The sequence below is a fragment of the Miscanthus floridulus genome, chromosome 10 (genome assembly GCF_019320115.1).
Source record: "Miscanthus floridulus cultivar M001 chromosome 10, ASM1932011v1, whole genome shotgun sequence".
In the NCBI taxonomy this organism is placed as follows: domain Eukaryota; kingdom Viridiplantae; phylum Streptophyta; class Magnoliopsida; order Poales; family Poaceae; genus Miscanthus; species Miscanthus floridulus.
The window spans coordinates 59,620,074-59,647,100 of NC_089589.1; the positions used below are offsets into that span (position 1 = coordinate 59,620,074).

Consider the following 27,027-nt stretch of genomic DNA (forward strand, 5'->3'; position numbering starts at 1 on the left):
AGCCAAGAAGGGAAGCACGGTGGACAAGGATGGGGATGACTTTCTCGAACCCAAAGACCTTATACAGTGACCTAGGTGATCCGACCGGATGCCTACCAACTGAAGGATGACGATGGCAACATTCTCACCAAACCCTCGAAACATCGAACAATTATTACGCTTCTTCCCCTAAAATTCGGTCTTACTATTTTTCTCTCACTTAACGATTGCTCCTACAAGCACCCCAGCCCGAACACTTTTGGCCTGGGTCGCTCGGGGGCTCCATGAGGGTGCAATACCACCTCTTTTTTTTCTTTTTCACTATCATATGGTAAATGCTTTTCTCCCGAACGAAAGGGTAGTTCATTCCTTGAATTACCTTACGTAACTTTGCTTTAAACATTCCGATCGATTGCACCCCGCCTCTACCTATGGTTATGAGTAGCTGAGCCTCGCGGACCATGCCTGGGCTCTTAAGATTGCAGCCTATGGGACAAACGGGCAGGTACGAAAAAGAAAGAATAAAAACAAAGCTATGCTAGGGTAAAAACAAGGAACGGATGGGACAAGACTTCCCTGAACGAAGCAATTCATCACAAAAACAAAGTTGTTGTATTCATGGATAAACAAAAACGTTCACACGGGGGCTTCCCCACGAACTTATGCTTTACACATGCTAAGTACTTCTACTCTAAATTCTACTACGGCTGTCTGGCGGCATCGGTTGACGACGCCACCAGCGAAGGAAAGGGCTACTCGCTCTCTGGCACAGCGACACTGGGCTCGATCGGAGGCGGGGCGACGTTTGCCTCCGATTCGGGCTCTGCTCCATCCGTAGGCTGGGTGACGTCCTCCTGGTGCCTGCCTTCGGCCACGCTCGCACGACGAGCTTCCATCACCCACTGTGCGGAGACCGCCTCGGCCACCAACCGTGCGTGTAGCAACAAGCTCTCCCCGAGCGCCTGGATGTCCTACGTGCTCTAGCCACTGGCATACCCACTGTAGATGGCGGCGAAGTCCAGGTCCGGGTGGTGCGTCGCCACCGAAGTCAGCACACCCGACGTCCCATAGCACATCATGTCGGTGATGAGTGCTCGAACCTCGTTCGGAACTTTCGCTAGCTGGATAGCGGGCGTACTTGTGCCCGGCACCGAGCCGAACACCTCCGAGACGACGACCTGGGCAACAATGCGGATCTGGTCAAGCTCCCCCTCGAGAGCACGTCACTCTTCAAGGAACTTGGCCAGTGCCTCCGCGTTCCACCAGTCGCTGCATTGGTGGTCTCCAGCTCCCGCCCTAGCGACTCAACCTTTCCACCCAGCTCTGGAAGAAGGACGACAAGCTCAGAAAAAGGAAAAATTAAGACATCAACCAAAAGTAGAACAAATACATACCGAGGCGGGCGTTCTTGAGGACGGAGAGTCCTTCCTCCTGCCGAGTCACCTGCTCGCGCAGCCGGGCATTGGACTCCTCCGCCCCCAACATCTGCCCCCCAAAGCGCGAGGACTTCACGGTCGACCTCCGATTGCTCCAGGGCATTCCGCTCTGACTCCAGGGCATTCCGCTCTGACTCTAGGGCCTCCAGGGAACTCTGGAGCGCCACCTCGGTGTCCGCTAGGGACTTCTACAGCGCCACCTCGGTCTTCACCTAGCGAGCGTTCACCGCTTTGAGCCCCCGCTCGGCGGCGGCCGCCTGCTCTGCCGCCGCCCGGTCTTGGGACTCATGATGGGCGGACTCTAGCTGGCGCTCGAGCTCGGTGACCCACCGCGACGCCATAGCTTCTCGCTCCATCTAGGCATGCTCCATCCAGAGGAAACAGGACTTGCGGCGCGACATCACCTCCAGACCCTGCAAAACGAAAAGCAAGCACGCTGAGGCAACCTCCGAAAGACCAAGGAGTCAAAGATGAACATAGAAATCTCACCTCTACGGCATGGGTCAGGTCGACTGTGACCACCTACTGGATGGACTTGACCCGCTCTAGGGCCTCCTCTAGCTTCACCCTAGTTTAGGCGAGATCGGACTCCATCGCGAGCCCTCTCTCCCCAAGCATGCCCTAGAGCTGACACTCCTGCTCATCCCGAAGGATGAACCGAACCTTCCTTGGGTCCACGGGGCAGGGACATACCAGGTCGGTAGCCCCCAGCCCGCTGGAAGGCCCAGCCGACGATCGGACCACCGCCAGCTCCTGCGACGGCGCCGGCGGCTCCACCCTGTCACCTTCCACGCTGTCGGAGGGGATCTCCACTACCTCGATCCCACGGCCCGCCAATGGATGTTCTACCTCTAAACTAGCCGCATCTCCCCCCGGCACCTCCAGCTCTGACCGGGAGGGTGAGCCATGTGGCCCTCGGCCCGGCGAGGTAGGGAGTCTGGTCTCCCTCTCCTCTTCCACCACAGCCAGTGGGGGAGGGGCCACAAGGGTCACCTCCAATGCAGCCTCCACCACCAGTGGGATCACCACCATCACCTCCGCCGCTACCATACTTACGACCGGCTATGAAGGCACCGCCCCCGGAGGGGAAGGACGCACTGCCACCACCTTGCTCTCCCCGCCACTCGTCTCGACGTGCTGCAAGGTGGGCCTCCACTCCTCTCATATGGAAGTTGGGGCGACACTCAGTCCCGTCAGCATCTGGCCGCTGTCGAAAAGAATAGGTCAGTCACGCTCCAAAAACTCAACAACGAGATCAAAAAACAAAGAATACATACCGGGATGTAAGCGGCAGGGGTCTGAAGCCCAGACACGCTGGCAACAGTCCTGCCGGACGAGGGCCACTCATAGCTCGCGCGCCATGCCCCCTCACCTCGACTGGGGGGAAGTCGATCTGACCGGCTCCTGATCGCCCTGCAAGTCGCCGCGACCAAAGGCTCGGGGCGCGATGACCGGAGCAGCTGGCGGGGCATCCCCCCGTTGTGTGTCGTGCACTGGCGCCGGTCCCGATGATGCGCGGGTGCGAGGCCACTCCTCCGAAGGGCGCGGTGACCATGTCCACTTCGCCTCCCGCTTGCCAACGGTGTCCAAGCTCGCGATGCGCTTCCTTGGCATGAGGACGTCGTCGTGCCTCTCTGTGTCCCACCCACCACTAGCAGACACAACCATAGGCTCACGACGCACCGCTGAGGTCGCGATGGCACCCCAGCCTCCACCATCCTCAGAGGAGCTCGCATCATCCCCCACCTCCATGGGCTCCTCCGACTCAAGCTTCGCCTCAACGTCGCTCCTACTTTCACCTGCCTGGACCCGTCGGGCAATCTATATATCCTTCTCTTGCTTCCTCCAAGCCTTCTTAGCTCTCTTCTTCTTCTTGACATCTGCCGCCTCCTTCTAGGTGGCTTGCCGGGCCACGCCCTCTAGCCCCTTCGAAAGGTGCGGCCAGGATTTATAACATTCAAGTCCCTGCCAAGCGGGCGACTTGAACACAGATAATAGGAGAGCAACATCGAAAGGGACATGGAACAAGAAAAGGAGAACGTACGAGATTGGACAGCTTCGAAGCATGAAGTGCTCTGGGCTTTCCATCAAGGGTCTCTCTGACCCTTAGTCGCAGCACTCGGTCCATTCGGCTCCAAACTTCATCCTTCGGCAACTCCTCCGGCGACACGTGGTCGGGGTCCGTCGGGCTACTGTACATCCACATCGGCCACGTCCATTCCACCAGCGGGGCAACCCGACGGTGGAAGATGGTGTGGAACACTCGTACCCCATCAAGACCACGCTTCACTAGCTTCTGGAGCTCCACCTCGATGATCTCCAGCTTCTTCCCCCAGCTAGAAGGGCCCCACGACCAACTATCCCTCTTCTCTGGCCTTCTGCCAATGAACGGCAGAAACAGCGCCTCCACTGGGTTCCTAATGTAGAACCACTCCCCATGCCATCCCTGATTGGAGTCGCATGGGGAGTACGTGTGGTAGGTGCCCGATGAACTCGAATTCTTCTACAGGGCGAAGGCCCCCACTGGCACGATCTCGGGCGGATTCCCCTCCGACAAAGCTCGCCCAGAGAATAGCCACCGGAAGAAGTCTATGTGTGGCTCCATCCCAAGGAAGGCCTCGCAGACAGTGACGAAGCTGGCGATATGCAACACCCTAATCGAATTGAGGTGCTGCATCTCCAGGCCCCACTCATTATGGAGCCCGCATAGGAACCAGTGCGCGGGGTGTCCCAGCCCATGCTCATGGAAGGCAAGGAAGGACATGACCTTGCCATCTTGAGGATCTAGAAAAGACTCCTGCATAGGAGCCCTCCAGTGCGCCACCTCCTTCGGCAGCAGCACCCCCTTCACGGCGAAGGCAGCCAGCACCAACTCACTCACACCGGATGACCTCTAGCTCGACATTGTGCTTAGGATTTGCAAAATGGATCTGTAAGTTTCTCCTCTCCCTCGCTGTCCTTTTTTTCCTAGGAACCGCCGTGGCATGCGAATGCTCTTGGCAAAAAGGAAGAAGAGGGAGAGGCGGTAGATAGGGAATAGGTGAAGGGACAGGACGGATGCCCTCTCCCTTCCCTTATTTTAAAAGGAGGCACAGCGGTTGGGGGAAGCCGAAGGATTGGGGCGAAAAACCCTCTCCCTTCCACCATCCAAGGCGGATGGGATGCGTCCTGACCGACGGGGCGCAACCTGCTCGATGAGACAATGCCTGGCCAGATGGGACATGGCCTAGGCATGGCCCACCACTACCACATGTCGAGCATGGGAAACAAGGCGCAACCACGCACAGGTGGCTCTCCTCCTTCCTAGGCAAGACTTGGAAGGGCCCAACAACAGGATCTCCGCTCGGGAGAGACCAACGGGCCTCCTGAGTCGATTGAACGGCTCAGGCAAACACCGAGGGACAGGTAAGGAGCAGTGGGATGCCCCATGTGGGCTAGGCCAACTCCATCACGAACGACGAACAAGGGTCCCGGTCGGACACATCCGACGAGAGCTCCTCAAACCCGTCACTCGAGTCATCAAGGTAACTTTACCAAAACCCTTTTATTTCATTTATTTACATAATCATTCATTCATCATCTCTCATACCCGCATTCACACATTCATCCATGCACGCATTCATTCATTCACTCATCCCATGCATCCAAAGCATTGCATATGCAGTTGATGCATCACAACGCTTCGTGTTGCATCACGAAGCGGTAGTTGCCTCATTCAACATGAGCAACGACCGATCGGGGAGGCCGCCTCATGTCAAACAGAGCCAAGGGAGAAAAACACAGATGAGCCCCAGTGGCCCTCGCCTGGTCTGCTCAGAAGCGGATAGGGATATCTCGACCTTTCTCATTCGATCGTAACCTCAAGCCATGCCCACAGAATCTCCATCGAGGGGAGGCCAGTGGGTCACCTAGGTCGGTCTTCAGAAAACCTAGGCATCTGCCAGGACGTAGGTCAAGGAGTAGTAGAATGCCACATGAGGGCTATGCCGACCCCATCATGAACGACGGACCCGGATTTCACTCGAATGTGCCTGTTAGTGAGCTCACCGAGTGCGTCACTCGAGCCATCGAGGCAAGCAACGTTAGCTCAGCCCCTCTAGTTGGGCAAACCGTGGATGGGGTAACGCACCAAACTCAACCGACCCCAACCGACCCCAACGGGGCTCGGGACGCTCGGCCCAACGGCTGCGCCTGACTCCTAGATCCACGAGTACTGTCTTATCCAATCCCTAAAAATGCCTCAGCTGCGCCCAATGCCTGGATCCACGAGTCTGTCTCGCCTGATCCCTCGGCGGTCCCTTGGCTACACCCAACGCCTAGATCTACGAGTACCATCTCGCCCGATCCCTAAAAATGCCTCGGCTGCGCCCAACGTCTGGATCCGCGAGTCCGTCTCGCCCGATCCCTCGGTTGCACCCGACGCCTAGATCCATGAGTACCATCTCGCCCGATCCCTAAAAATGCCTCGGCTGCACCCGACGCCTGGGTCCGCGACCCCAAACTCGCCCGATCCCTCGACACGCCCGACGCCTTAGTTGGCGTTGGCAAAACTTCGACTCGCCCGATCCCCTGGATCCGCGATGCCGACACGCACACGCCCGCTGACAAAACCCCCCGGTCGATTCTACATGAATCGCCCGGGGGCTCAGGGGCTACACCCGTGGGTGCACTCGTGCGCACCCGCCGTCAAAATAACAAAAATTCCCCCGCCGACAAAACGAAATACCCCCCAGGCGGTTCTACTCGAATCACCTAGGGGCTCGGGTGCTACACCCACAGGTGCGCCCGCGCGCACCCATAGTCAAGACAAAATCCCAAAGACGATTCTACCCAAATCCCCCGAGGGCTCGGGGGCTCCTGTCGGGTTCATAAACCCAGGGTCCCTAACGGGCCTTATCCCTAGCAGATGCTCGGCCCAACGGATGATGGTGCGAGCGACGCGCAACTCCTGGGCCGGCCCGAGTACCTGACGACAGGCCAAAAGGATGATCCAGTCACCGACCGGAAGGCCTGGCTGTAACACCCTAGAATTTGCATTCTTTCAAAATAGTTAAATTTGATTTATTTACGTAATTATGTGTGCATTAAAATATAGGAAAATAATAATTTTTGTGAAATTAAAATCAATCGTAAGGATAGATATATGTTGATGCACTCATGCTACAGCATTTTATTTAATATGTTGAGTGATTTTGATTTAAACTAAAAAGGAATCAAAAATCATTTGGAAATGAATTTAGAAACTTGATTTGGAAAAAGGAAAAGGAAATTCATTTCTTCCCCTCCCATCCTCATTTTGGCCTGATGTCCCATTTCCTTCCCCACTGGCCCGCTGGCTTTTCTTCCTCTGTGCCAGCCCTCTGCCCCGCGCCCAGCCTTGCGTGGCCCAGCAAGACGACGGCCCAGCACCGCATGGCAACCGCCGCCGCGCTCCCCTTCCTGCTCTGCTGCTGACGGCTTGGGCCCGCACGTCAGCGCCATCCCCAACCTTCCGCATCGCGCGGTCAAGGCCGCAACCGTCGCCTGCGCCCACTCGCGTCGTGGGGGCGCCCTCCGCCCTGCGCCCCGGCCTCTACAAAAGGGAGCCGAACCCCTCACCGCCCTCCCTGTTGTCTCCCCCGCTCCATTTTTGCACTCGCCGAGCACACGAAAGCCACAACCGCCGCACGAAGGACGCCGAGGTCCGCCGTCCCCGAACCGCCTTCGTCCTTGTTTTTCCCTGTGGTGAGACCCCTTGCTCCCCTCCTTCTCCCCGTGCCGTTATTTTCAATTTTCATGGCCTCTAGGGCCCTAGCCGCGTGCGCCATGGAGCTCTCGTCGCCGGCCATGGCCACCACCGCTTCGGCTGTGACCTCCGGCCCCGTTCTCGGCCTGGGCGAGGCCGCCTTCACCTCCTCTCTTCCCTGGTGCTCTTGGATGCGCAAACCGAGGCCACTAGGCCGTGTTTCTCGCTCATCGATGACCTCCTCACCGCCGGCAATGGCTGTGCCGCCGCGGACGCCACTGTTCCGGCCAGTGTTTCCTTTTTTCTCTCCCTCCCATCTTTTCTAATCCGTCCATCCATGATCCAACGGCCCAGAGAGGCCGATAAGCCTTCGCGGGTCCTTTTGCTAAAGAGACCCCCAGATTTTGTGATTTTGAACCCGCAGTCCTCGGCCGATTTAAAAATCACAGATTTGATTTAAATCCGAAAATAGTTCGTACTAATTACAGAAATGCCACTGGATTTGTTTTGCTCATAAAAACTTCCTTTTAACTCCGATTTGACCCATTCCACTTGCGTTAGTTTCGTAATTGCATAATCTACGTGTTAGTACCACTGTTAACCATGTTTGCAACTTTTAAATTTCATGGTTAGGTTTAATTAAATAAATTGCTATAGGAAACCCCGTTTAATTCATAACTTTCGCGTTTTAGCTCCGATTTTCGTGAACTTCGCGTTGACGTCATCGTAGCAAGACATATATTATTTTCATAAACCTTTTATCTTGTTTTCTATACTGCTGGTGTACTATTCTAACTGTAGGATTGTTTGCTTTGCATGAATGTTCCTGAAATATGGTATGTTGTCGTGTTGGTCGTGTTCAAACGGTGAGGAGAACGTTGGAGATCAAGAATTCTTTGACGACCAGCAGGACCAGTAGGAGTTTGTTAACCAAGGCAAGTATAGCATGGGATCTACCTTGATGTCCTATTCACTATTTATTAATTACTCATTTGCATGTGTCTAACTTTGATAACTGTAAGGACATCCTAGTGGTTGATTACCCTGTTCCCTTGTCACCTACGGGTTATATGCATATGGGTAGTTTGCTAGAGCTCAACATAACTGTACATGATCTACATATTGAACAATGATTCTATGGAAAGAAAAGGTAAAAGTTGCTTTTAAACAACTGAATTATAGGGCGAAGGAGCAAATGACTTTTGATCATGATGCTCTCGGTCCTCCATAAGGACTTATCTGTCGGCAAAAGCTGGGACTGACAGTGCAACCGTGAGGATCACATGGCTCTGACTTTAGCTCAGTAATATGACCTTTTCTAGCTTGTTAGAGGTTACCTTTATGGCGCAAAAGGGCTTGCCACGTTGGGTATAGGGCTGCCTCTGTTCCTATGTGTATAGCCGCGATGGACATGTGCCATAGGAAAGGGGGGTTCCTACATCTGCCTGCCGAGGAAACCTAGCGACCCTAATTTGTTAGAGAAACCTATGAAATGGCTTCATAGTGTACCCCGCCCGCTCACCTTGGCAGTGTTATGGGAGTAATTAACCCGGGCATAGGGGAAACATGATTCACGGTGAATGTGCACAACCTCTGCAGAGGGTTACAAACTGTTATAACAGCCGTGCTCAAGGTCACGAGCGGCTCGGAAAACTCACAGAATAACTAGTTATTTATTGTTGTTCATCTATGATGTTCTATGATGATAATATGATACAATTGATTCTGATATCTGACCATGTGGGTTTAATTGGGTCTTAAGCATAACATCATAATAGTTGATGATAAAATCTTGACTTACTAAAAATGCTAACTGCAGTAAACCAGTGTCATCCTTTTTTGAGCTTTCATAACCCCATGTTATCTTATTAAGTACGGGAAGTACTTATGCTTGTTTACTTTCTATATTTGGATAAAAATCTCGGATGGGTAACAGATGTCAACGAGTATGAGGAGTTTCCTGAGGACTTTTAGGCTTGTGGTCAACCAGTTGACCGTCCCTGTGTTGGAGCTACCACGAGAGAGCTACTTTCTTTTATTTTCCACTGTGTTGTGTAAGACTATGTTATGGTACTAATCGTGATGTAAGATACACTGTGATGATACTTTTGTAATTTGTCAACTTATGTGTGTGACTGATCCCTAGGCACACATGAGTTTAGTGCATTCAATTTTATCCTTAAAATTGGGTGTGACAATGGCCAAGGAGGAACAACGCTCGCTTCCGACTCTGACCCGCTTCTCCGACCGGAGAGCTTGGCCGAATGCCTGCCTTCGCGCTCTGACTCCGACCCGCGTCTCCGACCGGGGATGCACCGAACTCTGGCTTACATCTCTTCTTCGACCGGCGTAGTTGGAGCCGACTGGGACCAACCGACCGGGGATGCCCGCTCGGTAAGGACCCAGGAAACAGAGCGGGTAAGCCAGGACGCTCAAGACAACTGCCATACCGAAGATCATACCGTGCACGACCGCAGGACAGTACCGACAAAACATGTCAGAAGGGTGCCCTGCAACCTTCCAGACATGTCAGAACCCAAGCAGTGTTGAGGGCACCGACATTTGCCCTACAGTGTTATAGGCGCCATCAATTCCTGTACCAGGCAACCGCGTTAAGGCCCCCCACATGCATCTGGGCATCCACAGTGTTGTGGGCGCCGACATTTACCATACCAGATGAGACACGGTAAAACCTCCCACATGCGTCTGACATCAACAGTATTGTGGGCGCCTACCATCATCTTGTACCCGGCGGCGTGGGCAACAATACTTACTAGCACACGTACACAGTCTCTCTCTCTCTTGTAAGGCCGTCCCCTTCATCTATAAAAGGGGGTGCGCTCCCTCCAAAGGGAGGAGGATTTCATTCAACGAATCAATTGACAGACGATCGACACACACGATTCATTCCAACTCTCTCTGCCAGGCTTTAGAACTCAAAGGCTCTAAAGCTACACAGATCATACGCACGTAGGAGCTCCCGTCACTCTCGGCGCTTTGACCAGAGTCCGACCGGACCTCTTGCACCCTCTATCTTTCTCCTACTCGTTTGTACCCCCACAACAATTTTTGAGCACTTGGTCTTAGGAATAAAGTCACCGACCGACTCAAACTGGACATAGGGCACGTTGCCTGAACCAGTATAAACCTTGTGTCATTGAGTGCTAGGCCACATCCGATCACAACATACGGCAAAACTATAAATATTTACGTGTTGGTCACTTTCTGCACCGACACTTTGAAAATATCCTGGATGGGTACCAGATGGTGGAGCTAGTGAGTTTGCTGAGAAGTTTAGGCATATGTACCCCTAGTCAACCGTCCCTGTGTCTCCGGAGGCTTCACTTGAAGATTAGAAATTATGATTCTGCTACTCTAGTAAATGTTGTCTCTATGTATGTATTATTATTCGATATGTAATAAACATTGTGCTTGATACTATGTAATTTGTCGTCATATGTGTGTGATTGATTCCTGGGCACACGTATGGTGTACATCTGGTTTTGTTCCTAAAACCGGGTGTGACGTGTAAAGAGTTGGATTGGGGAGGTAAGGAAGGCAGCATACCATGTTGAGGATATAATGGACAAATACTCGTACCATGTTCACCAACTAGAGCAACAAGGAACCCTGACGAGATTAATGAAGGGAGCCCATTATGTGATTGTTTTCGGTAAAATTGTAGACGATGTAGAACAAATAGAGAAGGAGATTCAACAACTCATACAGACGAAGGATCAGTGGCTGCACCGCTCCCAGCTTCTTCCAAACGAACAACTTGCCGAGTTGGAACGGCAGCATTCCCAAGATAGCTTCCCGGAATTTGTCAAAGACGATGATCTAGTAGGAATTGAAGAAAATAGAAAATTACTGACTGGATGGCTCAGATTTTCACCCCATTTTGAGTTCAAAGTTGATGCTCAATGCTGCTACGTAGAGGCTTACTTATGAGGTCAGTTGTGTGCATGCGTTTGTATCCAACTTGTATTAGAGTCCAGGGATTAGGCAGTTAGGGGCAAGCAGGGCAACAGAGGAGTTGTCCCCTGTGTTAGGATACTCTGTTTTGGGGTTCTCCAGTTCGCTTCCTGACGGCATCCGCACGATGATCGTCGTGGAAGCGCCGGCCGGCTACCACCACTCACTCCTATTGTCTTAGATACCAGGTCTCTATGAACTTCTTACACAAAATATATCAAATTATATCTATAATAACATTAAATTACTAGTCAGTACCACCTAAGAGCCCAGCATGTCATCATGGGTTATATCCAGAGGTTATATATGTAGTGAACAATTCCAAACAAATTATGGCTGTGTGTGCGCTTAAACATCGGTATGACCACCGATATTCACACTATAACCCTGAAAATAAAAAATTTGCGACAAGGATAAATAAATCATCAGAAACCAGCTTTACGGATCAAAAGGACCACGGTGTCTTGGCTAGATAGAAACTCAGTTGGCCAAATAATGAGCTTGGAGATCTCGATCTAGACGAACAGCATGGCAGAAGACTTTGTCGGCGTAGTACTACACTATAATATAATACACCTAAGATAAGAGTTGTGCTAGAATTAGGCCAATTTGCATGAGCTAAGGCTAGTTACTAGTTGGGGTTAAAACTAGCTAAATTAGCTAGAATTGGCTAGCTAGTTGACTAATAACTAATTGAAGACTTGGCTAACAAATTAGTCCACCTATTAGCCCTCTTGTTTGGATAGGCTAGAGCTAATTTTAGCTATTTTTTGGCTACCTAACAATTTGCTCTTGGTATGAAACCAGCTTGTGAAGTAATTCACCCTTACATGATGTTAAGCTTCATCTATTGATATTGAAAGCTGTAGCTATTATATTATTACGCACCTGACGTTGTGCTGCAGCCGGTGAGGGGAGGAGACTTTGACTGACTTGAGAGGGATGCACTCATTTTTGTGATATGATGGTCTCGTGGTTGGTTTAAGGGAAGGCTTAGACTCTCTCCAATAAGGAGACCCAAATCCAAAATGGGCAGTGAGAGACCCAAAATCAGTCTCCAACAGAGTACATATACGGGAGACCTATTTTAGGTTGCCTGAGAGACACAACTCAAATATGGGTATCCTCTCTTCTGGAAACCCATTTGCAGAAATGATTCTCTTTTGGGTCTTGTTGTTGGAGAAGATGCTGAATAGGTATTGAACCTTTTGCCTGTAGTGCTACCCAAAGTACGAATGCGTCTTGTATTTTAGGTGATGTTGTTGGAGATAGCCTTACACCGTTAAAGTTTCAACAAAAGACAACAATACCCCTGTCTTCTTCCTCTTTCCTCTCTGCGTACAGCAAAACAAGCAAAAAATCTGTACACAAGCATCAGACTTCAGCAATATCCGACTCTTGTAACATCAGAAACGTCGTTGGTGAAAGCCTGTCAAGGCTCGAGGGCATCAACCAGCTCCCTCCCATCCGTGTCGGCATGTGTGAGGCACTGAGGGCAACGAGCCCCAAGCCAGTTGCCTACCAGACCGGAGTTCTTGTTTATTGGGAGAGTTGCAAAATGAAACGTGAGCGGTATGCTGGTCTGAATTTGCATTAGCTGGGCAATATGAACAGTAACTGAAGGCGTTAGGGCCTTAGGGGTAGGGGGAAGGTTTTCGTTCACCAACTGCAGGGTCATCGTTGTGAAATAGTACGAATTTTGAGAGCAAATCACAAGTTAGTCTTCAGAATGAGGGCGTATATGCAGTTGTGTTGTGTCTTCTTCTGTCTTTAGTTTTTTTCTTTATTTTGTGGGTCAACCCTTTGAGTCTTGATTCTTTGTCCTTTTCGTCACATAAATAATTGTGACACTTTGATCTTGTCTAAGTTAGAAATCTATTAATTTGGACCTATGGACACATTTTACCCGTTCTCTTTCTATTCTAAACAACAAGATGAAGTCTCATGGTTATTGCTTTTATCTTTCAATCAATGAATATTTCAAAATAATAATGCACATATGACACGTGCGTTTTGTAACAACAATATGGAGGTATCACCCATCACAGATGAAAAAGTATCTCTCCCATCCCATGGAAAATATTGGAGCTACTATCCTCTACAGAACTAGTATCTTTTTGTCAAGAACTTCCCATTGGTCTGACCATTCAAAAGCTGGCTGCTGGAGCCTCACTACCCTATAGCAAAAAAAAAAGGTAATACGTAACTTAAATTAATATAAGAACGTAACTGGGTAACCAACGGATATATAAACTAGCAATGATAAGAACAAGATAAATAACACGGTGATCTCACTTGCAAATTGATAGATTGGAAAACATTTACCTCATTCAAAATAAGCACAAAATGATAAATAGTCCATTTAAATACTTTTGCTAATATATAATTTAAATAGTTGATTCAAGAATCCACCGCATTCTGCAGACTAATGACTCGATATGTCAAATAATAGACTCCAATACATGATTGTCTCAAGGGTTAGAAAACAAATATCGTTTATGGCTCAAGACATCCCTTGAGACAACCCTGTTCGCTCGAGCTTATTCAGCATTACTTTTCAGCCATGAAACAATGTTTTCCTCGAGGGTTGGAAATATTGTGAGAGAAAAACACTGTTGATAGATTAGGAAAAATGATGTTATGAGTTTAACAACGTGTATCAGTACTTCTTATTATGTGTCCATAGGTAAGACATAATAAGGAGTAAAATGTGTACTCCCTCTCTCCCAGAAAAAGTGATGTTCTGTTATTTAAAATTTGTCCCAGAAAAAATATGTTATGAGTTTTAAACATATTGTTGGCCCACAAATCCAGCACCAAATTACCAATTGAGACGCGCTACCGTTTATTACCTGCCTCAGATCTGTGCATGCTTGCATGCGGCGCATCTTAATTTGGAAGTACACCACGCGACATCCCTTCTTTTAAGGGAATCATGTGTGATATACTAAGGGTATTAGGGACATTTTTTTCTCTCCACTAATCTGTCTGAAAAATCCCAGAACATCACTTTTTTGGGGACAGAGGAAGTACTAATCAATATCATGTCTTATTATGCGAAAACAAACAATATCATTTGATATGTACTAATCATACACTAACAATATCATTATGTGAAAGTATCTCTACACCCCTAAAAGGACTGAAACGTCATCGTCTACATGGTGATATCAAGTCTCGATCCTTGTTCACGCGTCCACATTCGCGTTCGATACGAATCATCCTCCATTACATCTAAAAAGAAGGAAACGTTATCATCTACCTGGTGATACCAAGTCTCGATCTATGTTCACATGTCCGCATTCGATACGAATCATCCTCCACTCGGAGTTCACGCGTCCGCGTCCTACCTGGTTCCGATATGAAGATTAGATTCACGTGTCCACGTTCGATATGAAGTCTCACGCATGGGGAGCCGACCATAGTATGAATAGATCTAGGAGTTACTAGTCGATGGTACTACTATTATAGCTCTTAGCCTCCTAGAGCATCTCGAGTATCCTAAATCACTTCTCAATCCTTGTTTTTTTGGCAAGATTGGAAAAAACTCCTCCCAACAACTTCCAATCCATCCTTTAAAACTTTTGGGACTTGGGAACCCCCCCAACCCATGTAAAGTTACGCATCGTGGTTATCGCGCGTATCTGTCTCCTCCCGCGCGGTTTCTTATTCCCTTCGCGCCTTCTGTTGCCGCCGTCTAGAGGAATTCTTCGCCACTAGACTCGTGAGGCAATCACATGCACAAGCAGGGGCGCAGATCACAACACAGCAGCATGGAGGTCTCGTTGTCCACTACGGCGGAGGTCCCTCACTATTTCCTCTGCTTGATCTCCGTGGAGGTCATGCTTGACCCGGTCACGCTCGCCACCGGCATCACCTACAATCGTACCAGCATCAATGCTGGCTCTTCACCAACGGCCATGCCACCTGCCCCGTCACATGCCATGCGCTGGCGCCCGCCGAGATGGACACCACGCCCAACCACACGTTGTGCCGTCTCATCTAGGCCTAGTGCACCGCGCACCAGGTTGAGCGCTTCCCCACGCCGCGCCCGCTGCTCGACTCTGGCCGCGTCGCGGCGCTCCTCGACGAGGGCCAACATGGCAGGGACCGCCAGGCGGCCGCCGCGCTTAGGGAGATCAAGGCCTTCGTCGCCAAGAGCGAGCGCAACAGGCCCTGCGTCGAGGCCACGCCAGGCGCCGTCGACTTCATCGCCTCACTTGTCACCAAGCACTCCTTCGCGCCTTCTGTTGCGGACGGGTGCGAGCTCCGGCGGCCGGCTGGGAGGTCGCGGCCGCGGGCATGGAGGCGGTGTCGTCGAAGGGTTCGGCGCGACTCTATGATGTCGCGCAAAAAGAAAACGCTGCCGGAAAACAATCCTTCTGTGACCAAAATTTGATTTTTTTTGAAGTGATTTATTGGAAACTCTTTGAGATGGATTTCTTTTTTTCTCCCAATACCTTTTTGGGAGTTGTAAAACAACATGTTTTTGGGAGGAAAAAATAGAATACTCTTAGAGATGCTCTTATGTTAGAACTATTTGAGATATACTCTCTTCTTCAGAAGAATTCTCTCTCACGGTAGTCAAATACATTCTAAATTCAAATCAAATATATAAAAACTATTAGTATTTTTTATGGGTTGTAAATTAATTATGAAATCTAATTTTATAATAAACTTATTTGAAGATACAAATGTGGATTCTATAGTTCCCGATACTACTCTCGTCATCTCGCTCCCACCGACGAGTGTTCTGCTTAAAGTATTATCTAACATTACAACACATGTTTGAATATGAAATATCATGTGATTATTTTTTCCATTATAACGCACATGCATGATTCAAGTACACTAATAACATCATTAGCTAGGTAAGCGCCTATATCCAATGAGCCTAGTTGTTCATAAATGCTCAAAATATATGTATCTGTGGAGCCAAGCTAAGAGGCATCTTTTGCATTCTACGAGCCAGGCCTGAGGCATTACAGATAACCTTAGAGCATCTACAACAGCTCACCAATAAAGCATCCCCAATAGAATGGTATTGGTGGTCATCAACAATACTTTTTTGAAATATTAGAGAGATGTTCTAGCAGATCACCAATAATCTTTCCCAATACATGGGACCGACATATCAGAACAGAGGATGTGGGAGAAAAAATGACACTTGTTGTGGTGCCAACACTATTCGGGGAGATGCAACTTCACCTTTATTTGAGAGGAGATATGGAGGAGATATGATGACAAAAAGAGAGATAGAGTGCTATTGGGGAGCTGCTGGAGCAATGAAATTGTCTCTATCTCACTAATATGACGTTTTAAGGGGGATAATGGATGATATTGGGTGCTGGAGATGCTCTGCGTCCCACTACGAGCCAGGGGTAGGAGGCATTTTAATACACCCATGTTGTCTGTACACGCACACCCTTGTCACTCAGGCTGTACGACCGGGCTTTGGTCCGCGCCATGCCCCATGCTAGGCCACTCAACCAATCACCCTCTACGAGCTCAAGGAATTTAACTTTCTTGTTCAATTCCTTGCACTCCTTTCTCTTCATCTCAAAGCAAGTATGCACTTGCTCACACATGTCTATGAGCTCCTCCTTGGAGTACTCATCATCATCATCACTCCTACAAGCATCACTTTCACATTCATCATCATCACTCACATCATATTTTACCTTGGTAGGTTTTGCCATGAGGCACGCCGATGGAGTGTCGAAGATGGAGGGCTTGTTGTTGATGGCAATGCTTGCTAGTGCTCTCTTGATAGATTTCTTGTCATCATCACTAGAGCTATCACTATCCGAAGAGCCATCACTATCCCATGTGACCACATAGCCTCCACCCTTCTTCTTCTTTTGGAAGGTCATTCTCTTCTCCTTCTTCTCCTTCTTTTCTTTCTTATCCTCCTTGTGCTTCTTCTTCTCATCCTCATCATTGTCACTATTGTATGGACAATTTGCTACTACATGATCGGGGCTTTTGTAATTGTAGCATCTTCTCACATACTCTTTCTTCTTGGTGTGATCTCTTCTCTTTCTTGCACCATAGCCCTTCTTCTTCATGAACTTGCCCATCTTGCGCACAAAGAGAGCCATAGCTTCATCATCAATATCACTAAGATCATCATCACTTGATTCTTTCTTGGACTTGCCCTTGTTCTTTGATGATGATGAGCTAGCCTTGAATGCTATGCTTTTCTTCTTCTTGTCTTCTTCTTCCTTCTTGTCATCCCCCTCCCTTTCCACACGGTATGTCTTTTGTGTCATGACATCACCTAGTACTTGGTTGGGGGTAATATCCTTCAATCCTCCTCTTATGATTAGCAATCTTAACATCTCAAATCTTGGAGGTAGGCACATCAAGAACTGATGAGAGACGTCATCATCCTTGATCTTCTCTCCCAAAGCCTTCAAGTCATTGACAATTACTTGCAATCGATGGAACATCTTCGGAATGCTCTCATCTTCCTTCATCTTGAAGCTTGTCAATTTGTCCTTGAGGATATACAACTTGGCACTCTTCACCGCCGGTGTGCCCTCATATGTTTCCTCCAATCTCTTCCACACCTCATTTGCTTTTTCACAATCCTTGATTTTCTCAAACACCTTGGAATCAATGGCATTGTATATGGTGTTGAGAGCCATTGTATTGCATTGCTTGTTGATCTTATCTTGGTTAGTTGGATCATTGGGATCAATGATAGCATAGTCTTTCTCGGTCACTTCCCATACTTGATCATTGATTGAACCAAGATACATCCTCATCTTTCTCTTCCAATAATCATAGCATGTGCCATCAAAGTACGGTGGTTTGCCCCCCACATGGTTGAACACAACTTGAGCCATAATTTGACACCTAGGTTGTTAAGCCTTCAATCAAACGGTGACCACGGCTCCGATACCACTTGAAAGGTCCTAATATGGCTAGAGGGGGGGTGAATAGCCTATTTAAAAATCTACAAATCAACTAGAGCAATTTGATTAGTATGACAAATAGCATAATACAAACTTGCTCTAGCTCTACAAGGGTTGCAAGCCACCTATCCAACAATTCTAGTTGCAATGATTACTTAGGCACACAAACTTGCTACTCTAAAGAGCTCAATTAGATGAATGTAAATAATAAAGCAAGCTCTCAATTCTAATTACACTAAAGAGCTTGTATCAACTAGTTTGCAAGAATGTAAATAAGTGAGTAGGGTGATTATACCGACGTGTAGGAGATGAACCAATCACAAGATGAATATATAGCCAATCACCGGGAGAATGCCAAAGACAAGAGACAATCGATTTTCACCCGAGGTTCACGTGCTTGCCAACACGCTACGTCCCCATTGTGTCGACCAACACTTGGTGGTTCGGCGGCTAAGAGGTGTTTCACAAATCTCGTCCACACGATAGGACACCGCAAGAACCGACCCACAAGTGAGGTAACTCAATGACACGAGCAATTTACTAGAGTTACCTTTCGGCGCTCCGCCGAGGAAGGTACAACTCCCCTCACAATCACCGAAGGCGGCCATGAACAATCACCAACTCGTGCCGATCCTCCACCGCTGCACCGAGCCGTCTAGGTGGTGGCAACCACCAAGAGTAACAAGCAAAATCTGTAGCGCAACACGAATACCAAGTGCCTCTAGATGCAATCACTCAAGCAATGCACTTGGATTCTCTCCCAATCTCACACAGATGATGAATCAATGATGGAGATGAGTGGGAGGACTTTGGCTAAGCTCACAAGGTTGCTATGTCAATGAAAATGTGCAAGAGAGTGAGCTTGAACCGGCCATGGGGCTTAAATAGAAGCCCCCACAAAATAGAGCCGTTGTACCCCTTCACTGGGCAAAACACGCTCTGACCGGACGCTCCGGTCATACTGACCGGACCCTGGACACAGCGTCCGGTCCACAGATGTAAGCCACGTGTCATTCTGAGTTAAACTTGAGCCGCCAGATCACAACGGCTATTAACTGACCAGACGCTCCGGTAAAACTGACCGGACCCTGAACCACCAGCGTCCGGTCGTTTACAGTAAGGGTCCAAATCCGGTTTTCTTCGATCGGACGCGTCCGGTCCACCTTGACCGGACACAGACCAGCGTCCGGTGCTAAACCCTAGTCACTGTGTTGCCATGTTAGTTTGACCGGACGCAGAAACCAGCGTCCGGTGCATCTCAGGTCCAGCGTCCGGTGCAACACCGAAACTGGCGACCTCTCTGCCACACCTGACCAGAGGGCCGGTCCACCCAAGATCAGCGTCCGGTCACTCACAGTGACCTCCAATTTTTCTGTCTAGGGTGCCGGTAGAGTTTCTTACCCTTGCACCTAAACTTCACTACCCTTGATCAAATGTGCCAACCACCAAGTGTATCACCTTGTGCACATGTGTTAGCGTATTTTCACAAACATTTTCAAGGGTGTTAGCACTCCACTAGATCCTAAATGCATATGCAATGAGTTAGAGCATCTAGTGGCACTTTGATAACCGCATTCCGATACGAGTTTCACCCCTCTTAATAGTACGGCTATCAATCCTAAATGTGATCACACTCGCTAAGTGTCTTGATCACCAAAACAAAATGGCTCCTACATTTTATACCTTTGCCTTGAGCCTTTTGTTTTTCTCTTTCTTCTTTTCCAAGTTTCAGCATTTGATCATCACCATGCCATCACCATCGTCATGATCTTTGCCATTGCTTCATCACTTGGAGTAGTGCTACCTATCTCATAATCACTTGATAAACTAGGTTAGCACTTAGGGTTTCATCAATTAACCAAAACCAAACTAGAGCTTTCACATGGGCACCCAAAAATTTATTGATCATGTAAGGATTTTAGGTACTAGAGCACTATTTGAAGCTTTTCAATGTAGCAAGTTGGCATCACACCATGCTTCACCCTCCATTCAAAAATAATGCAATTCTCACTTCTCGAGGAGTTAAATAATTCCAAAGTTGACCAAATGCATATAAAGAAGTATAGCATTTATATACCGAATAAGTATCGATAGATTAATGATAAAATATATTTTTATAGTAAACCGATTTGGAGAAATAAATGTTGATATATTTTTTCTAATAAATTTGGTAAAACTTAGGAAAGTTTGCTTGTCCCAAACCTAGTGTACTCAGGAATGTTAATACTCAATAGGTGCTCCACATATCCCAAATTCCTTAATATTAATGTCTATGTGATTCCTTTACTTTGTGTAACTACTTTGAAGGTACATGAGAACTGGAAGAGACGTTTACAAGAGATACCGAATTATGAATCACTTGAAGTAGATTGCAAACAAGTGAAAAGATGTATCGAGATTGCAATTAATTGCATGGAGAAGGAACGATGTAAAAGACCTACAATAAAGGATATTGTCAAGAAATTGGATGAGACCGGAACTGTGGAAATAGATTCACATTTTCAAATGAAAAAGGTAGTATCATTCACATTCTTCTATATGTAAAACATGGAACCCAATATTTCTTTGTGCACAATTGTTACATGTGGGCATGGATACAGAATGTTTGACATCCACGTGACAAAACTTCGACTGTGTATCATTTTCAATATGTGGGAAACATAAAAAATTATTAAAAAAAATTGGCTAAAATATTTTCAGAACAATAAAGTGAGAAAATACTTTCACTGTATTGTTTTCCCCAATCTGGCTTTGAAATTTTTGTTGTTTTTTTGCTTGACACTGTTGTTAGGTTTGGTTAGTATGCCCTTAAAGTTTTGGCTAACAAGCTAATTAAGAAAGGAAAAAAACAAAATTTTCGTTTATTTTTTGACTGCAAACACATCTATCTATTAACCGCTGTTATTTAACAAAGCTAAATACTATATTTTTCAATTTATGTCTTATTCGTAGTCATCTGGTTGCAGCCTCTAGCATGCATCCAACACAATTCTGTAGGGAGCAGACTACTGTTTTTCCCCATTTCTAAAGCTACTTTTTCTGTTGTTGACAGACCGTTGGCAACAAAGAACCCGTAATCTCATCGAGTGGTATCCTGGGCGGGCCATACCAAGGTTGGTAACATGACATCGGATTAGGTTCCTTCATGAGCTACCAGCTAATAAGTAACATACAGTTTTCACCACTACTGTCTAATCGTCTTCTATCTTAATAATTATTTTAATAGAACTGTCCAATATGAAAGTGTTACACGATCTAGTTTTGTTCTATATATAGTCTCCAAAATAGAAGGTTTTTGTTCTAATTTTGAGCAGTCGATATACACCTCCATAGCAAAACATAAGGAAATCCTAATACATCCATTGCCTCCTATTTCATCTCTTAACTTTCAGAATAATAGTTGCTTCAATCCTTAGTCAATGACCATAAACTGAATCAATAGAGCATTTTCACCTGTATTGCATCAAAAATAACATCTAATCCTACGCTTGACTTTTCGACATCTCAAAAGAACATGCAAACTTCCAACCACTATTACAAAATTGATTTTGCTAGACGTAGGTCTTTACTTCTAGAGGCGGGCAAACCTAGGCTCTCCTTGTGTAGCTAGCTAGGCAGGCCCAAGGTGAAGGAGGTGCTCATAAGCCGCCGTCTTTAGAAAAGGCCTACTTCTAGAGACCATTTCACAGTCAGGGGACCAGGCTGTCTCTGGAAAGTGGTTTCAGCTGCCTATAAAAAATCTTTTGTAGTGGTGAACTAAGATATATTGAATTTGCTATCTTGAAGAGTTACATATATAGTCATATTGTTTATAGAACCATATAGTGTTTCAATATCAATAAGCAGCATTGATGTGACATACTTTTTTAGTAAAAATGTATAAACTTATTTAAGATAACCACTTAGAAAATAGTTGTCATGGATTACTAATCCAATTTAAAGTGAATTGTGCATTGCTTGTTAAAGGGGAATTTTTCTGCACTTGATAAACCATTAAATAAATATTTATCCTAACATGGATGTTTACTTGGTTTCTGCTCGCACATAGCATTATGCTTATTTTAGTTTAACAATGGTAGGTGTGTATAATGTAGAAACATTCAGCAAACTTAGTGGTTATTGAATTATTTTAAATAGCTTCTATTAGTTTTTATATGTAGATTCAATGGATATTTTAGTTGATAGCTTTTCTGGGTAATCCAGATGTAAATTTGTGGGGTTATAATACCCACATGATTTTTCAACTTAAAATGTGGACAAAGATTGCAACAACTAATAAGACCAGAATTTAAATTCCAAAATATAGATTCAAGGTGTTACTGAAGTGGATGCAAACGAGTTGATATAGCTTAAACTTAGCTTTCAACTAAATACATTTTAAAAATCACAGAGGTGCAATGCAAAGGATAACAATACATATCTTAATATTACTAAGTAGAGGTCCTCAACGCTATCTCCATATTAATCCACACAAGATGTTTTCCAAAAAATGAAATCATATACATTATTGTAATAATCTGGAGAATCTCACAATTAATTCGAGCAACTCTATTCCTCATAGAGAATAATAGCCCTGTGATCTATTATTTTTTTAAAACCATTTATATCATTATGAAAAAAACATAAATAGCCCCATGAATCAACATCAAAACTACTATGTTGTTATGAAAGATGATTTAAGGTAACCCCTAAATTTGCTTTGAAATAACACACACTTGCCATTATAAAAGATAATATAAAGTAACTCATTTAATTTGTATTTAAATTTATCCTCATATGTCCTCATTAAATGTAAACTAAAATGTGCTTCAAATATACATCTAAATTACCAATATAATGTATTACGGTCAACAATTAATTAACTATAAATACACTATATATTCCTAAATTACCCACTTCTGCAATTGTTAAATTTAAAGTAAACATAAATGCTACGTGTTACCATGTATTCAAGTATACTTGCCAAGACAATAACAATTTATTATAAATTATATTAAACTCTATGGCACTAATTTTTTAAATTGTTACTTTGATATATTTTGACTATACATCTTGAGTGCCTTGGTCCTGGTTCAAACAAATGTTTATGACATTGTAGTAACCTAGAGTGGAGTCTACGGCCTAGAATAAATTATTTTCATAAAACATCACATAAAAAGATACAATGAACAACACTAGAGTCTGAACTTAAACACATAGATAAAAAAATTACATCGACTAATAAGATCAAAAGTTGAAAGCATGTCATGAAAGGAGATGCAATAAAAGCTGATATAATTTAATCTAATGTTTCAACTAAATACATATTAAAAAACCATGGATGTGCAATAATGCAAAGGATGAAAAATATATAGAATAATTCGTAAATTTATCATAACTAGATAGAGTATCTAAATAAGTTATGCCCGAAATGAATAGACAGAATAAATATAATCAATTTTGATTACTTGTACCTATTATATTTATCCATGAAATTTTTAATGCTTTATGTAATGTAAGGTTTTTGGTCGTGCTATAGCATGGGTTGATGAGGTAGTTGAATCAGAAAAGAAAAAGAGGGACCATGGGAAAAATCCACTTCACTTCTTACTGAAACACTTTTGTCTTCAAATTTTCTTTTTCTACAACGTAACATGCCATGTCTGTATTTTTCAGCACAAATGGCTGGAGCTATACTCATCGCTGTTGCGAAGATTGATTCCATTATAGAAGATGCCGCCAAGGCAACAATAAATAAGCTGTCTGTAAAAGTTCCTAATTTGAATAAAGTGCCCTGGAAGATTAAACAAATAGGGGAGCAACTTAGAATTATAAGCAAACTTATACGACAAATTGGAATAGTATACCTCGTCACAGATGAAATTGTAAAGAGTTGGATTGGGGAGGTAAGGAAGGCGGCATACCATGTTGAGGATATAATGGACAAATACTCGTACCATGTTCACCAACTAGAGCAACAAGGAAGTCTGACGAGATTAATGAAGGGAGCCCGTTATGTGATTGTTTTCGGTAAAATTGTAGACAATGTAGAACAAATAGAGAAGGAGATTCAACAACTCATACAGACGAAGGATCAGTGGCTGCACCGCTCCCAGCTTCTTCCGAACGAACAACTTGCCGAGTTGGAACGGCAGCATTCCCAAGATAGCTTACCGGAATTTATCAAAGACGATGATCTAGTAGGAGTTGAAGAAAATAGAAAATTACTGACTGGATGGATTTACTCAGACGAGCCGGCTAGCACGGTGACAGTTTCTGGTATGGGTGGACTGGGAAAATCTTCACTGGTTACAAATATTTATGAACGTGAAAAGGTCAACTTCCCGGTACATGCTTGGACCATTGTATCACAGATCTGCACGATCGAGTTTTTGTTGAGAAAGCTACTCTGGAAGATTGGGCATACGGAAACACCAGTGCCAAGAGAGATTGACAAAATGGATGTACATGACTTGAAGGAAGAAGTAAAGAGAAAACTCCAAAATAGAAAATGCTTGATTGTATTGGATGATGGTTGGGAGCAAGAAATATACTTCAAAATACATGATGCTTTCCAGACGCTCCAAGGAAGCCGCATCATCATTACAACACGAAAGTGCCATGTTGGTGCTATTGCTTCCTTCGGCCACCATCTTGAGCTCCAACCGTTGTGTGGGCCTGATGCATTTGAACTTTTCTGTAGAAGGGCTTTTCACAGCAAGAAGGACCACAAATGCCCCGAGGAGCTTGAAATAGTGAAAAGGTGTCATGGCCTGCCGCTAGCAGTTGTTACAATCGGCAGCTTGTTGTCATCAAGACCACAAATAAACAATTGGTATCAAACATACAACCAGCTTCGGAGTGAGTTATCAGCCAATGATCAAGTCCGAGCAATCTTAAATCTAAGCTACCATGACCTATCTGGAGACCTCAGAAACTGCTTCTTGTATTGTAGCTTGTTTCCTGAAGACTACCCCATGTCACGCTGTTGGGACACCAATACATGGAATCGCTGAAAGCTCTAGTTTGGTTTTGGTAAATTGATGAAACCTTAAGTGCTAACCTAGTTTATCAAAGTGATTATAAGATAGGTGGGACATTCCAAGTGGTGGAGTAAATGAAGATCATGACATGATGATGGTGATGATCAAGTGCTTAGACTTAAAAAGAAGAAAGAGAAAAACAAAAGGCTCAAGGCAAAGGTATAAGTGGTAGGAGCCATTTTGTTTTGGTGATCAAGACACTTAGCGAGTATGATCACATTTAGGTTCGATAGCCGTACTATTAAGAGGGGTGAAACTCGTATTGAAATGCGGTTATCAAAGTGTCACTAGATGCTCTAACTCATTGCATATGCATTTATGATCTAGTGGAGTGCTAACACCCTTGACAATATTTGTGAAAATATGCTAACACACATGCGCAAAGGTGATACACATTGTGTTTAGCACTTAGGAGCAAGGGTAAGCGACTTCACCGGCGCCCTGTACAGAAAAGACAGGGTTTCACAGAGTGCATCGGAAGCGTCCGGTGGCTAAACCTAGGCGAACGGAGGTCACTGTGAGTGACCGGACGCTGGTCTCGGTAGGACCGACACGTCCGGTCAGTAGAAGCAGTGAAGATGCTGGCGTCGGTCTTTGACCGGACGCTGGGTCACTTAGTGACCAGACACTGGAGGGGTGCATCCGGTCCCACTGACGTGGCTGCACAGAGGACACATTGAGTGACCGGACGCTGGGTGAGTCCGGTTGTGAAATTTTGCAAATGGATGCTTACTAGAAATGACCGTACGCTGAGGTCGTGCGTCCGGTCACTTCGGAGCAGCGCGTCCGGTCACAACTTAAATGTACTGATGACCATTGAGATCGGGCGAACAACGTTTGAAGTAGGGGCCACGTGGCATGCATCGCGCAACCGGACGCTGGGGTCCAGCGTCCAGTCGATCCGACCGGCACGTCCGTTCGCCCTATCTTTCAGTGGACTAAGGAGCCAACGACTCTATTTCGTGGAGGCTTCTATTTAAGCCTCATGGCCGGCTCAAGCTCACTCTCTTGGCCATTTGCATTGACATAGCAACCTTGTGAGCTTAGCCAAAGCCCTCCCACTCATCTCCATTATTGATTCATCATCTTTGTGAGATTGGGAGAGAATCCAAGTGCATTGCTTGAGTGTTTGCATCTAGAGGCACTTGGTGTTTGTGTTTCGCTGCGGGATTCACTTTTTGCTCTTGGTGGTTGCCACCACCTAGATGGCTTGGTGCAGCGGTGGAGGATTGGCATGAGTTGGTGATTGTTCGTGGCCATCTCCCGGTGATTGTGAGGGGTCTTGTGCCTTCCCCGGCGTAGCGCCGAAAGGTAACTCTAGTGGATTGCTCGTGTCATTGAGTTACCTCACTTGTGGGTAGGTTCTTACGGTGTCCAATTGTGTGGACGAGGTTCGTGCAACACCTCTTAGCCGTCGAACCACCAAGTGTTGGTCGACACAACGGGGACGTAGCGTGTTGGCAAGCACGTGAACCTCGGGAAAAAATTGGTTGTCTCTTGCCCTTTGGTATTCTCCCGGTGATTGATTTAGTATTCATCTTGTGATTGGTTCACTCCTCTACACGGTGGTATAATCACCCTACTCACTCATTTATATTCTTGCAAACTAGTTGTAGCAAGCTCTTTAGTGTAGCTAGAATTGAGAGCTTGCTTTGTGGTTTAAGTACATCTAGTGGAGCTCTTTAGTGTAGCAAGTGTGAGAGCTCTTAGTGAGTAGTGATATAGAAAATTGTGTGTTTAGTGATCATAGCAACTAGAATTGTTGGATAGGTGGCTTGCAACCCTTGTAGAGCTAGAGCAAGTTTGCATTTTGCTATTTGTTATACTAATCAAATTGCTCTAGTTGGTTTGTAGATTTTTAAATAGGCTATTCACCCCTCCCTCTAGCCATATTAGGACCTTACAAGTGGTATCGGAGCCATGGTCACCGTTTGATTAAAGGCTTAACAACCTCGGTGTCAAATTATAGC

The 27,027-nt window shown here is 46.1% G+C and overlaps 1 protein-coding gene and 1 pseudogene across 1 annotated transcript; both read left to right on the forward strand.

The window, feature by feature from the left end:
• The first annotated feature begins 14,888 nt into the window (after window positions 1-14,888).
• Window positions 14,889-15,514, forward strand: LOC136488723 (E3 ubiquitin-protein ligase PUB23-like). Its single transcript, XM_066485555.1, has 2 exons — window positions 14,889-15,032; window positions 15,143-15,514. Exons 1-2 carry the CDS (start codon window positions 14,889-14,891, stop codon window positions 15,512-15,514), a joined length of 516 nt encoding a protein of 171 aa, XP_066341652.1.
• A 4,422-nt stretch (window positions 15,515-19,936) lies between these two features.
• The window catches only part of LOC136484754 (disease resistance protein RPM1-like), a 63,271-nt pseudogene continuing 56,180 nt past the window's right edge, over window positions 19,937-27,027 (forward strand).